The 15,312-nt window shown below is 42.7% G+C and overlaps 1 protein-coding gene across 1 annotated transcript; it reads left to right on the plus strand.

Annotated features, from left to right (window-relative positions):
- Positions 1 to 1,728: 1,728 nt before the first annotated feature.
- Positions 1,729 to 15,289, plus strand: LOC136055516 (heterogeneous nuclear ribonucleoprotein M-like). The gene is made up of 3 exons (XM_065747308.1): positions 1,729 to 1,901; positions 5,050 to 5,219; positions 14,542 to 15,289. The coding sequence occupies exons 1-3, from the start codon at positions 1,774 to 1,776 to the stop codon at positions 14,634 to 14,636; spliced, it is 393 nt and encodes a 130-aa protein (XP_065603380.1). The 5' UTR covers positions 1,729 to 1,773; the 3' UTR covers positions 14,637 to 15,289.
- Positions 15,290 to 15,312: the final 23 nt, after the last annotated feature.

Genomic DNA, 15,312 nt, shown 5'->3' on the forward strand with positions numbered 1-15,312 from the left:
TCAGCATCTAATCAGCATGTAGTATTTCATCACAGTATTTAATTGTGAGCATATGCATAATGTGCATTTCAGTGCACTTGGAGTATCAGGTGGTTTTGATCAGTCATTACATTACTTCTCTCACAAGCTGTAAGCCTATTAATGTGCTAAAAGTATGAGTGCATTAAAAAGAGCGTGGCCAGCAGGTCAAGGGAGGTGATCCTCCCTATCTACTCTGCCCTGGTGAGGCCTCATCTGGAGTACTGTGTTCAGTTCTGGGCTCCCCAGTACAAAACAGACAGGGATCTCCTCGAAAGAGTCCAGCGGAGGGCCACAAAGATGGTAAAGGGTGTGGAACACCTCCATTATGAGGGAAGGCTGAGAGACCTGGGGCTGTTCAGCCTTGAAAAGGAAGACTCAGAGGGGATCTGAGCCATGTTTACGAATATCTAAGGAGTGTGACTCTTCTCTGCAGTGTGTGGTGATAGGACAAGGGGAAATAGCCACAAACTGATGCATAGGAAATTCTGCACAAATGTGCATGGAAACTTCTTCACAGTGCAGCAGAAAGCACTGGCACAGGCTGCCCAGATAGTGGAGTCTCCTTCTTTGGAGACGTTCAAGACCCACCTGGACACCTACCTGTGCAACCTCATCTCGGGAGGTGCTTTGGCAGAGGGGTTGGACTCAGTGATCTCTGGAGGTCCCTTCCAACCCCTACAGTTCTATAATTCCCAGGGCACAGTGCTGGGCAGACCAGAACCCAGGCTGAGCCTGAGTGGTGGAGAGCCAGCCCCAGGTGCTTGGTGCTGTGCCATGCTGTGCTGTGCTATGCTATACCATGCTATGCCATGCTGTGCTGTACTATGCTATGCCAGGCTGTGCTATGCCACGCCGTGCTACACTGTGATCACAGAATCAGAATTGTAGGGGTTGGAAGGGACCTCTAAAGATCATCAAGTCCAACCTCAATGACGTGATGTGCTATGCTGTGCCATGCCAGGCTGTGTTATGCTATTCCAAGCTGTGCTATGCTATGCCATACTAGGCCATGCTATGCTGTGCCATGCCAGGCCGTGCTATGCTATACCATGCTGTGTTACACTGTGCTGTGCTACACTATGCTACACTGTGCTATGACATGCTGTGCTGTGCTATGCTATACCATGCTGTGCTGAGCTATGCCATGCAGTGTTAAGTTATGCCATGCTGGGCTGTGCTACACTGCGACGTGTTATGCTGTGCCGTGCCGTGCTATGTCAGGCTGTGTTATGCTATGCCAGGCTGTGCTATGCTATGCTATGCCACGTCAGGCTAAGCTATGCTGTACTGCGCCGTGCCATGCTCTGTTGTGCTACCCCAAGCTCCACTATGCTGTGCCGTGCTGTGTTGTGCCATGCAGTGTTATGTTATGCCATGCTGGGCTGTGCTACACTGTAACGTGTTATGCTGTGCAGTTCCGTGCGATGCCAGGCCGTGTTATGCTATGCCAGGCTGTGCCATGTTATGCCGTGCCGTGCCATGCCAGGCTGTGCCATGTTACGCCGTGCCATGCCAGGCTGTGCCATGCCGTGCCGTGCAGCGTTACGCCGCGCTCCACTACAACGCGCCGTCCCAGCTCCGGGCCGGGCGCTGGACCTCTCGCGAGAAGTGGAGCACCTCAACGCGCAGGCGCAGGAGGACGACGCAAGACGCAGAGCGCCCCCTGCGCGCCTCTCCCCCCGTCTTTCCCGTCGTGCCTCGCGCCCAGCGGCGGGGCGGGCTCTCCTCACACAAAGGCGCAGCATTGGGAAAATGGCGGCAGCGGCGGCGGTAGCGGCGGCCTCCGAGAGCGCCGGGGGCAAAATGGAGGAACCGCCGGCGGCGGCGGCCCCGCCACCTCCCAACGGAGCGGGCGGCCCCGGAGACGCGCCTGCCAAGAGGTACGGGTGCTGCTAGGGCACGGCTCCCGCCTGGGCCCACCGCACCCCACGCGGCCTTCCCGCGCCTCGGGCCTGGCGCTGCCGGAGCGATGCGGGCACGGGGAGAGGTTATTGATGTCAGGGAGGTGTTGGAGAAATCCGAAAGGGAAAACAGTAAAAATGCAGCGCTTACAGCGAGCGGTCCGCACGCGTGGTGCTGATAGACCGAAAAAGCCGGAGCTGCGCATCACCTTCAGCGCTGACATAACGTTGGGAAGTTTCATAGGTGGCAGAGCTTTATTTTTCTAAGGGTAAATCTGCGGAATATGAACTACAGGTTGTTTTTGTTTGTTTGTTTGTTTTTACTTTTTTTGTTTGTTTGTTTGTTTTTTGTTGTTTTTTTTTCCCTTCAGTTAAGTTTTGTTCTCGGGCCTTAAATACTGCACAGGTCAGAAGCAGCGCGGTTGTGTTCTTCCGGATCTGGGGTCGGATGTGTGTCATGGTTTTCCTGCACTGCTTCGTTTTGCAGCGCTCACGGCTCCGGCTGTTGAGCGCTGTTGGGAGCGCTGTGCTGTGGGTCCGAAGTCTGAGAGGCATCTTAGGACCGAAGCAGCCTGCAGCTGATGGTGAGACAGCCAGCTGGGGCTGCTGGAGGACCTTCAGCTCGTTATCCCTAAGCGTTGGGTATTTGATCCCTGCAGGGTGTTTATATCTGGATTTGTTTTACATTTCTGGCCTGTGTGTAGCATAGCCTGCAGCTCCGGGTGATACAGTTACAGTTGTTTCACTTTGGTAAGACTTAGTCCCAAAGCTTTTGTTGCTGTAACCCAAGGAAAGTGGAAGTAAGTAAAACGTATTATGAAAGCTGCTGAAATGCATTATTTTCTGTGGCTTTTACCTTTGTCCTGGGCAAATTTGGACTGTTTTTCTTTATACCGTATGTTATTTTTGTAAACAGATCACAATTATTCAGAGTAGTTCCCTATTGGGAATGGCAAAACTGCTGTGGGAATTTCATTTCACTTAGCTGTCTTAATGATACTCACAGACGTGACGTATTTTTGAGACGATGTGGAGAACTTGCTCCTTCCTGCTGTCAGGAAATCCTGAGCAATCAGTTGTGTTCATATTTGGCACTTACAGTGGCCCTGTACCTTGTTGTCATGCTTTTATTGTTATTGATTTCATTGTACTCATTGATGTATATCTGAAGTCCCGCAAATGAAAAACCTTGTATCTGAAGCAGTTTCTTTTGGCCTGGCTGGATTTTGTTACACTGAATGTTAGCAGGAATGATTCCTAGCTTAATGTTTGTATTTAATGGCAGGTGGGTTGCTTGTCTGAATTCTTTACAGAGATATATGATAGCTTGACATGTTTATAATCTAATCTGGGAGCTTTAAATGCAAACCTGCAGAATGTCTTTGCATCACACTCTGAATTTGGAGCATGTTACACAGCAGTTCTGCCTGTGTATCACAGTTCCACGGTTGAGGAACATCTGTGCATTGTGTGTAGCTTCTAACAGATGTGCTCAACTTTTGCTACTTCTTCAGTCAAACAGAAGTTTTGGAGTACAAAGGATTCTCCTGACCTGTTCTTGAGGTTTTTCATTATTTAATAATTTAAGGGGCTATTCTAAAGCTCAAAGAGTGTAAGTGTAGAACTTCAGTTTTTGATTAAATACTGTAGATAACTAATGAAAGTTCTTCATTGTAGATCTGCCTTCCAGCATATTACTTGCCATACAGAACCTGTGTCTCCTTTGCTGTCCAGTTGGAACACAATGGCTGTATTTAAGTGCAGATCCTGTTTGCAGTTATTGCTGCACCTGTTAAGTACAACACTTCTGTGCGTTTGATTTCAACGTATACTTACAGCAAGAAGAGTACATGTTGTCTGTAAATTGTAATATTAGAACCGCTCCCTCGTTTTCACTGCATGCTGTCTGCATCGTTTGCCCTGCAGGCTGTTGTATCTGCTCAGTGATTTGAAATGGCTCTGAAGGGAGTGAATAGCATTGGTGCTGAAGTCTGTTCACATCAGATGTCAATTTCTTACACAAACACTAGTTTCTGGCGTGACTTGGATTCTATAGACTCTTTAGTTTTTGAGTAAAAGCTCACTGTGCACAAATTAATCAAATAAGTTGGTGTTCTGAAAGTTGGGCTCTCTGTGATACCTTCTAAAGCTGTATTTCTGCATCTTCTAAGCAGCACAAAGTGAGCAGGAAAGTTAATTGGTTCAGTTAAAGAAATTATGTCAGGCTGAGGCTGAAGTATTTCATTTTCTTTTTAAAATTTTTGAATGCTTACATTCAAAATACTGAATACTGTTTTTTGAGTAATGCTGTTCTCCCTGGGGGTGTTCAGGGCCAGATGGGATGGGGCTCTAGGCAACCTGATCTAGTGGGAGGGGGTTAGAATGAGGTGGTCTCTAAGGTTCTTTCCAAACTGTTCTGTGAGTTAGTGGCACTTCTGTCCTGTTAAGATCCGATGGCAGCTGGATTGGTTGAGAAGTAGTTTTCACTTCTCATTGTTTACTTTTCACTTATTAGAGCTACTGTTCTAAAATAGTTAAAGGAGGCTGCTCTAGATGTTTGTTGAAAGGCACGGCAGCTTTGAGTTTGCATTGCCCAAGAATGACATTGTTTGAGGAGTGGAGAGTAAAAAGTGTTGGTGATGTGAGTGCTTAGATACAGCATCATTTTACTGAAATTCTTAAAGTGCAAAAGTACAAATATGGTGCACCAACACGTTATTTGTCTAAAAGTTGTTGAAGTGTGGTAGGTTAAGGAAAAAACAGGGTGGATATCTGGTCTGGAGCATCACAAGGACATCAAGCAGGCAGAACTTTGTGTTAAAGGGATTCAGCATCTGAAGTCATAAGCTTTGGTTATGCTGCACACAGAAATGTGACAGAGAGTAGTGTGTTGTGATACACAACTGTCTCCTGCTAGGATATCATTGTTAGCATACAGAGTGTAGCACTGCTTCTGTGAGTGCCAGTATGTGCTCGTAGGACCGTGCTGTGAGTAACATGAGTGGATGAAATCTTGAAAGTTTTGATTTTTGTTTTGAATTTATAAAGACTACATTCTGAGGGGCGGTGCAACACTGATTGAATGTCAGTGTACTTAATATGTCTGATTATCTTTCATTGTTTGCAGTGAAGGTGAACGACCGAGTCAGAATGAAAAAAGGAAAGAGAAAAGTGTCAAAAGAGGAGGAAATCGCTTTGAGCCATATGCTAATCCTGCTAAAAGATACCGAGCTTTTATTACAAATATTCCATTTGATGTGAAGTGGCAGTCTCTGAAAGACCTGGTCAAAGAGAAAGGTAAAGTAGAACTAAGTTTGATCAAGTGATGTCTGTCGTCTGACTTGTTGCTAACTTTGTAAACTTAACAGTTGAAGTTCTGGGTGGACTTATGGAACCGTGAGTTTTGCAAAAGGTCTCCTTGAAGCCTTTTTTTGGTGCTGCGCAGTGTTGTTCTCTGGCAGCCTTCCAGACTGGGAACTCTTTTTATAGGCATGTTGGCATGTTTTTAATAGTGTTTAATCAGAGATTATGAAGAGCATTGGTCTCGGTGGTGGGGAAAAAATAGTGAGTTTTTTTTCAGGTTTTAGTCTTGACATGCAGGAAAACTTTCTGAAGAATTTTATTTTCTCTTGGTAATAAAGCTAGTTATATAATACTGAGCTGGCGTGTGTTTATACATGTGTGTCCAAACTTTGTAGTGATTTGGGCTTAGAGAAACATCCACATTGCCATTTGATACCAGTAAAAATGTATTTAAGGGTGACCTGCAAAGGATTAAAATCAGGTTTATGCCTTGGCATGTACCTCAGCATTGGTTGGGCTTTGGAAATCAAGTTTGTTCTTCTCTCCATCCCTGGTTCTCTCTAACTTACACCTGTGGATAGGAGCCCTCTTAGTTTGCAGGCCTTAGAATCTTAATTCTTCAAGATGATGAAGAAATTGACTTGATTACTCTCAGGTGGTGATACGCCTAAGTGCATATTTTTGGCTCGCTTAGTGTTATTTCTTCAAGTTGGTGCCTGGCCTGCAGATTTTGAAGTCACTTTGGAAATGCAGTGGATTGGCCAGAAAGTACTTGGCTTCCCCATCATTTAAAATGTCTCAAACTGTGCTAGGAGAAACTGATGCAGCCATTCCTCTTGTGGGTCACTTCTGAAATACACAGTATCATCCTAACAAAGTAGAGATCAATGTTCACTGTTGTTTGAACTAGATAAGGAATGATGGTTAATGAGTTCATGAGTTGTGGCCTGAAGAATTGGGGAAAAAAAATTCCAAAAGGGTTTTCCAATGTCTGTTTTTGGAGGCAAAATGGAGATGCTGAATCTGTGCAATGAACTTAAGGACTATAAGCCCTGACAAACTGCCATAGTTAGAGGATGTGAGATGCTGACACTTGAGATGCAACCTGTGGTTTCCTGAAGTATGGAGACTGCAGTCTTAAGAGACTGCTTTACTAGGCCCTTATTATGCATGGTCCCTTGCTTTAAACTGTGCTTTCACTTTGCTACACAAGATACCTTGGTTAATAGGAGTGTGTGTTCGTGAAGATGTCTAATTTTAAGTACTATGTTGAATTCCGTTCCAAGTGTTTTGTGGTTTCTCTCCAGTTCACGTGGATGGAAAAGTCCGATGTGAGATTGTTTCCTGCCTTGCTGTTCAGCTGCTCATTCCAGCAGATACTCCTAGGGGGACATTGAAACCTCTTCATTCTGTCTGCAGGGTTGATAAGCTAAATATTGAGAAGCATTGTTCTTGGTTTTTGGGACTGCTTCTTAAAACATAACAGTTTAGATTTGCTGTGTAGTTGTGATTCACTCTAATTAGTTCCTGACTTCTTCCAAATTGGTGCTTTTGTGCTGTGCTTGAACTCGCTGAATCGGTGCTTCTTGATATAAGGCATAGTAGTTCCAAGAACCAGGAATGTAGCTGAGGGCAAATCTAAACGTTAGAATTCTTGGTTTGTGAGTGTAAGAATTACAGGCCAAATGTTCAAGGCTTTGAGAGCATGTGAAATGGATTTGTACACAAGGGGTAAATGTAGGTGATTCATGACTGCTGCATCGCTTGGCAGTCGTGAAGACTGAAGCTGTTAGCAGCGATGGCGTAGCAGGTGACCGAGCGGAGGAGTTCACCTCCGTCGGCTGTTTTGCGTCAGTAAGTATGGGTTAGGCGACACGAGCTTCGGAGGTCTGATTTTTCTATGATGCGGTTTTTTCAGATGCGCACATCTGAAATCTTCTAAAGGTGATCTCTCTCTCAAGAGTAATGCCTTAGTTCAGTCATTTCAGTGAATTTGTTGGTGAAACTCAATTACGGGTATGCAGTATTAAAAAATTATTAACAAAATTAAGGAGCGTTCTTGTTTGCAACTCCCTTGTTCGTACTGGCTGACAGACACAGTGTTACGGGAAATGGGTGGAATTGGCACTGCTAACTGGTAATTGGTAGATGGCTTCGGGAGGATGAGGCAGCAGTTCTTCAGAATGTAAGTGGAATCTAAAGGTAAATGTGATTGGATACTTAATACTGGCCTTAATCTGTCCCCCAGTAAATGTCTCTGTCCTGGGGAACTAAATGGTAATACTTCATGACAGCTGGTATACGTTCTGCAGTACTGCATGATTACAAGAAATTGAATTTGATATGTTTATAGATACCTTTAGGAAGTACGGAATTTTGTATTTAAAACCTTTTCCTTTTCAAGAGTAGCAGGATGGCATATAGTCCAAGGAGGAATGTTAACTATAATGATAGTTGTTTTCTGCTCTGCTGCAAACTAGGTGCAGTTAAGGCTGTGCTCACATCACATTTAAAGGCTTCAGGACACCCTAGGCACTAGTTGTATTAGATTGGTTGTAACCACTTACAGAGCCAGATGAGTAGTGTCTTGCAGGCATGTTTAACACTTCATATCTGAATCTAGATGTGTGAACAGATTTGAGGAGAAAAAAAACAATGCTTTAAAAAAATATATTAAACTCTGTATGAAGAAAAGCAACTACTAAATGCCATGTGCAGTCTTCTCCTTTCTTGCTCCATCTCCTGTACTTGTTAGGCTCTTTGTGGCCTCTTAAAGATACAGCTGAAGCCCTCTTGTTACTGTAGTTGACCCCAGGCACTATACAGCATTTTCATCAGTTTGATTATAACAGCTGTTGTTCTCATGCTTCAAGACAGCTCTTCCTGGAGGACTACATGGGCTTCAGAGCCAGAGAATTAGAGAATCAGATTGTCAGCATGCTTTCAGACTGAAGTTTTTGATGGGCAAAGAGAAAAGGATCTGACTTTTCCCTGCCCTTGCTTTCAGTTGCTGTGCTTGTGAGTTCTTAACAACATCTTCTCACAAAAGGGCTTCTTCTCCTATCTCAATTAACTTAAAAATGGATCTTGTGCAGTCCTCTCAACCTCTTTCATTTCTGAACTGTTTCCATCATTTTTCAACATCAGGAACTACAGCCACTAGTCAATTTATTTTTAAAACTGAATCTCAAACTGCAGCTAGCAACACTTCAATGCTTCTTTGTGTACAAGGAAGTAGAATTTAATGAATGTCAGTAAAATGTTTTGTGTGAGAATCAGGCTGTTATTCCACAGCATTCCACAAGGGGATTACAACTTGTGGATTGAGAGAAAACTGTTCACTAAGAAAGAAAAAGGAAGTGGGGAAAAAAGGGTGATAGTTACGATAATACTAATTACATTACTTAGGTTGCTCTGAAAGTAATGCCTCATTTATTTCCCTGGAAATTACAGCAGTTACAAGAACCATAAAAACACTATTTCATAGAGCAAATTTTCAGCTGGAAAGCAGGGGTTTTCAGCATAGTTGTCACCGTTAGTTATGCATTTTCACTGTCAATAAACAAGAACCTGCAAGCTATGCTTGTTCACATGTGCACTAATGAAGGTAACCCACTGTCAATACTGCTGAAATGCACTGCTCTCTGTGCTGCATCCACTGTTTGGTCTCCATAAATGTTCAGCAAGTGTGAATGAAATTTCACTGGGTGCCATTTGTTTTCCATGGAGGAATGCAGTGATGCCCCTTTGCTTCATCAGCACTCCCATGTTAGACCCATCCTGTCAGACTGCCCCTCTGCTGCCATCTGTCACATGGCAGCAAAATGTAATGGTATGTTGGTGGGAAGGTTCAGCCTCTACTACCAACCCTCCATCTTCCTCTGGCACTGCGGGCCAACGTCTAAAATAAGAGAGACTACTTCCAGAGTAGCCCTTGTGCGTACAAGTGATGAGCAGCATGGTTCTCACTGCCCTCCAACCAGTGCCAGTTTCCAAGCAGCTGCTGTCTGCCCAGCCATCCTCCTGTTTTGTAGTGTTTTTTCTTTTTTTTAATGCTGTCATGTGGTATGAGAGATCCCTTTGTCCAGTTTAGGACAGCTGTCTTGGTTCTGTCCCTTCACTCAGAGGGCAGTTCCAGAAGCTGAGACATCCTTGGCTCTGTGTGGCGCTCCTCAGCAACAACTGAAACATCAAGGTGTTACCAACATTTTTTTTTCCTAAAGCCAAAACACAGTATCATACTAGATGCTATGAAGGAAAAATGAACCGTGGCTCAACCAATACTGTTGTACTTCAGTTATTTGCAGATTCAGCTTAATTCACTTTCTGATCAAAGCTGAAAATGTACTGCAGTAAGTTATTAAAAGGCAAGTAGAGATGTAGTTTTGTGCATTTTTTCATCAGTGTTGGGAAGAACTTTCACAATTCAAAACTTGGTATTTTTCAGATGTATGTGAATGCTGTCTAAAATCTTAGTCATGTAGTTACATGCATGGTGACTGCACAGAGCTAGGTTTGCCAACCTGAATGGATATGAGACTGTTCACATCAAGACATCTGAGTGTTTTTAGAAATACAAACTAGTAGCTGAGAGCTGCAGTGATTGCAATCTTATAACTTCTCTTTGTTTTCTTTGGCATAATTTTTGCCATTCAGTACTTAATTTGTGCAGTCAGTAGGTTGTATTTGTAAACTTTAGATCTTTTAAATCCAGCTGTGTACCAAGTAACACTCATAGCTTGATCTCTAATGTTTAAGCCTGATTTCTGCATGCAGTGCTTCAATGAAATGTATTGAGAAACCATTATCAGTGGAATCTGGTACCTCATGATAGGGCTTAGGAAGTGCAAACTTATGTTATTCTGGTTTTTTTTTTGTTGGTGTTTCAGCCTTGGTAGTTAAATGTAATGTAAATACTGCCATTGTACTAAGAACAGAAACTGTGCTTGATGCTCTTGAGCTGTGTGCCTCCTTGTTCAAGAGGTGGTACAATCAGCTTCCCAGTAAAACAGGAGGAGGTTTCAGTTCCATTCCAGTGCTAACAGTAATTGAGCAAATATCTTAAACTTCATTAGGTTAAAGCTTACAGTGTAGATAGTTCAGTCAACACTTTGAGATGTGAGGGTGGGATCTGACTGTTTCTTCCACATTAAGGTTGTAAAAATTGATCTCCTAAGATCAGATCCAGCCATCAAATTGCTCTATTTTAATTGTTTAAACCATCTTTTCAAGGTGGTGAAACCAAAGTTTTGGTAGAACCAAAACTGCTTAGGCTGCTCATGCAAAGTGAGACTTCCACTTCCCTGTACAAAAAATTGCTTTTCCCTTTTGGAAAAATATTTTTCTCACCTTTTATCTAAAGCTTTGTACGCTATATGCATAAAGTGTTGTCTCTTCCCACTGTGAAACTTTTCAGCAGTTGCCAATCATGAGCTTTTAAGAACTGTAAACGAAGCAAATTAATGAAGTGCAATTTGTATAATATGAAAGGTAGCAGGTTTTTGATAGCACAGCCTTCCTGCATTTGAATCGCTTGCTTTGATTGTAGTTCTTAACTTGTGGAGATAATGAAACTCTTAGAAATAACTCTTAGAAATCTTGGTGATGTCCTGAGAAGCTATTTATTATTTACTTTTGACCTATTAAGTCAAAGAAACTAATGTTACGTAAAGCATTTACCACTTCCTCATTTTCTGTGCTTCTCTACTTGCTGAGACTTGCATCTTTGGGCCTTTCAGAGAGAATCATTGCCCCACTTCATAATCCTTACAGCTGATGTCTACAGCTGACGAAGTCCTGGTTTCTCAGATACCTCTGGTGAGTCTAGGGGAGTCTGTCCAAGCCATGCCTCAAGTTGCCATGTACTTATCAGAGCTTCCTGAATAGTTTCTGCAGGATGTGCGAATGCTGACAGACTAACTTACTTGAAAGTCTAAATTTTCAGTGCAGATAAAGCTTCTCAAATTTATATCCTCTCCCCAAAGGAAAAAAATGATGTCTGTGTGAAGTAGTACTTGGTCATAAGTAAGACTAAAGATTGCTTTAGTATGTCTACTTATTGTTTTGATTTCTACTTCAATCTTCTGTTCTAGGAAGCGCTGAGTTCCTGAACTTCCTCTGATAAGAGCTTTAAAATGGAAGTCTGTCATGTCACTGGGCAGAACATGTTCCACAGTCATACTTGCATTAACTTTGAGCTAGTATTTTCTGTACTTTTCTCTCCCCTTGGAGGCTGATCTGGAATTTGTAGAATCATAGAATAGATTGAGTTAGAAGGGACCTTCAAGATCATCTAGTTTCAACCTCTTGTGCCATGGGACACCTACCACCAGGTCAGGCTGCCCAGGGCCCCATCCAGAATGGCCTTGTGCCCTTCCAGGGCTGGGAGCACATCTCCTTTGAGCAGCCTGTGCCTCACAACTCTCTGAGTAAATACTTCTTGTCATTTAAAGTAGAAGAGGGAAGATTTAGGTTAGAGCTGTTACCCCTTGTCCTATCCCTACACTCCCTGATAAAGCCTCTCCTCATCTTTATTGTGGGTTCCCTTTAAGTACTGTAAGTGATCTTCTCTTGTGCTTGAATGAGATCTCTTTGCTTGTGGAGGTAGGATATCTTCCCTCACACAAGCCAAATTACTCACAAGCAGAAGGAACTTCTGTGTTCCCTTTGCCCTCGGGAGGTTTCAGACATGGCTGTCTGCTGCTGCTGTTTTTCTGTGGCTTAATTTCCTTCGCAAAGTTGCAGGCTACCCTTGTGTGCTGTCATCCATACAGCCTGGTGTTCTGATGTTTCTGTGGTTTGAAATCTATGAAGAAGACAAGTAAAATGTAACCTAGCACAGGTTTCCTTTGTTAGCCTCAAATAATAAGTCTTGGAAGAATTGTTAACATGTTTCTTGTGTGAGAAACTTTTTCCTCGGTTCTGTAATCTGGAATTATTTTCTCAGATAGTGTAGCAGCTCAGTATCTGTGTCGTTTCCCCTCTCCACACCCACACTGTGGTTTTTGGTTTTTGGCTATTCAGCAGAATTCAAAAGTCCTTTGAGATATATGTTTCAGTTTTAATACAGGTGTCTCAAAGGCTTGAATGTGAAGTACTGAGCAAATTGACCAAGTTTTCCAGGTGATACACAACTGCTGCTGTAGCAGATTTCAGGACCTCCTGTTGTCCAGAGGTCATATTCTTTGTAAAAAGAATGCTAAATTGTATTTGGTGTGTTATGTTCAGTGTGGGCAGGCTTCTTCCTGCAAGTGTTGTTGTGCATTTTAAGAGTTGTAGCTGGCTTTGATTAGCAGAGGATCTCAGAGGAGACCTTATTGCACTCTACCACTTCCTGAAGGGGGGTTGTGGTGAGGAGGGGGTAGGCCTCTTCTCCCTGATAAGTAATGACAGGACGAGAGGGAATGGCCACAAGTTGCGCCAGGGAAGATTTAGATTAGACCTCAGGAAGCATTTCTTTTCTGAAAGAGTGGTCAGGCACTGGAATGGCCTGCCTAGGGAGGTGGTTGAGGCACCATCCCTAGCGCTGTTCAAGAAGCGTTTAGATGAGGTGCTAAAGGACTTAATTTAGTAGTTGGGTAGAGATAGTGATAGGAGGATGGTTGGACTAGATGATCTTATAGGTCCTTTCCAACCTTATGAACTTATGAGCAGTTCACAGAGCCCTTGATCCAGGGGCTCATAGTGTTATTGAGAACAGAGTCACAGGCTTGTGACTTGTCATCGCTAGGCTCTATGAAGTTGAGTGCTTTTCTGTTGTAGGTAATGTGGGAATTTGTTGTCTTACTACATAAATTCTTGAATCATGATTGCGTTCTTGATAAGATAAAAATTCCATTGGCTGCTGCTGTTGAAATGAATGGCTTCAGAATGTCTTAGTAATGCTGAACATTTGGACTGTGTTTGTGTGTCCTATGTCCCACTGAAGATGGTGCTAAGAGGACTTAGTGCAGTCCCTTCCGTCAGTTGACTATGGAAGCAATCCCATGAACACGACGTGATCTCATCCTGTTCAGATGACAGGAAGGAGATGGTTTTTGTTACATTTATTTCAAGAGCTGTTTTTGAAGTAATGAAGCTGTGGATAATTAGTAAGCACTGTCCCTTTTAAAGGGGTTTGTTAGCCTATACCAGGCTTTGAACCTTGGGAAAGTATGAATGGATGTCAAACTAACTGTTCTTTGGATGGGATGTTGACATGGATTAATTCATTTTTGAACTGGAAGTAGAAGAATTCAATTTTATCAAGCATTCCTTTCAACTTCTAGAAAAAAAATGTGGAATGGTCCCTTTCAATGATAGTATAGTATAGACATAGTATATCAGAATAGTGTCTGATGAAAGACTGCTTCTGTGGGATGTAGTGCTGAGCACTGTCCCTCTCTGAGAAGGAAACTCGAACATGAGATTCCCTTGCTAAGTACGCTATCAGTATTCACATCTGGTTGTGAATACTGTTTTCTTTTTACCTTTCAGATAATGCAACTTGGAGTCCTCCTATCTTAACTTTAAAAAGTAGAATGTGCGAAACCAGAAAGAAGTAGTATTTAAAAAAAGAAAAAAAGTTGAGTGAAATAGTTCTGTATGCCAGTCAATTCAAAGGCAGCAGCCATTGCAGGAGTTGTATTCTGGAGGTACAGCATAGTTCTGTGGTTGCTAAAAAACAAAACAAAAGCCTGAGAAGGAAAAAAGCAATCCTTATCTTGTGAGGAATGGTGCAGATACAGTTTTCTGGAACATTCTGACTCATGCTGTAAGCTGTTTTGTCTTGTGGACAAATAAGGCAGACAGCTAAATACTTCATATTGAGCTTAAAATATCGGCTGAAATTTTACTGTGACTTAACAACAGGCTACATTGCTGAAATGAAGTAGGACATGCGTGGTCTTTTGGTCCATTGGGTCATTGTGATTCTTTTTTGGATATTTACCAGAGAAAGTTCCTGAGAAAAGTGAGTAACGGTTCAAATTCTGGACTGTGGAGATGAGGCTGCATGCTGTGTGAAGGAAACTTGTTTTGCAGACTTCCTCATGGATTTGGATTGCCTTAAGTGTCATGAGTGAGCACTAAAGATTGAGTAAATAGATACTGTGGAAATAGCCAGCTTTTCAAGTGGAGGAAAAACAAGAACATGTTTAAGTCTTTAAGATTTTACTGCATACCTGTAATTGTCCAGTTTTGTGGTTTAGAGAACATGGAGTGTTTCTGGGCTTTCTTATAAGGCAGAGGCTCCATACACGGTTGATTGTTCTAAATTCCCATTGTTTTCTTGGCTTTTCTCCCTTGGTATATGTGTCGTCTGGAATCTGATTTGTAGTTGGTGAGGTAACATACGTGGAGCTCTTAATGGACGCTGAAGGAAAGTCAAGGGTAAGTGTTTGTGAGAATTTCTTCTGTGGATTTTCTACATGACAAATGTAATTGTATAGTGGCGTGGAATGAAAGGAAGTCAGGGAGGCAGAGTGTGTATGCTTAGTGGCTATAGCACAGGATTGCTTAAAAGCTTTGGGGATGGGGAGGTGGTGGGATGGGAACTTGGAAACAGTGTTAGGGTGGTCTTCCACTGCGTTCAGTTGGTGTTGGCTGTTTGCATTACCCATGGACCCTAGCAGTATGTATAGTGGTATGGAATATTAACGTAATACTTGTGTTTTGGAAAACGTCACTGTAGTGGTTTGCTGAATTTGTAAGGCCAGTGTGTAGAAGCAGGTTCTGTAAAATATACTTCCTGTGGGAGTAAACATAAGTACCTATGAAGGCAATATGCATTTAAGTTTAGAAATTGACTTAAGTCCTTCAGTCCAGTGAAAATATCTTGCAGGAAGAAACAGTAGGAGCTCACTTAACTGTCCTGAAGGATATGGATTTAGGGTGAGAATATGGCAAGGATTTTGCTGTATGATGTAGAACAGTTGAAATGAAGCGTGTGGTATTTTTCTTGGAGAACATGGACTTAGTTCTGCTTGTTACAACTTCAGAAACTACAGTTTAACCGTTTCAGTGCGTAAGCAGTTATATCTTACGGAATTCAAGTAATGAAGGTTTTATTGGGTAACGTTACATTCATTTTTTTATTAGTTAACTAATG

The sequence above is a fragment of the Cyrtonyx montezumae genome, unplaced genomic scaffold (assembly GCF_038088225.1).
Source record: "Cyrtonyx montezumae isolate F1298 unplaced genomic scaffold, pur_monq_1.0 scaffold_44, whole genome shotgun sequence".
NCBI classification, from domain to species: Eukaryota; Metazoa; Chordata; class Aves; order Galliformes; family Odontophoridae; genus Cyrtonyx; species Cyrtonyx montezumae.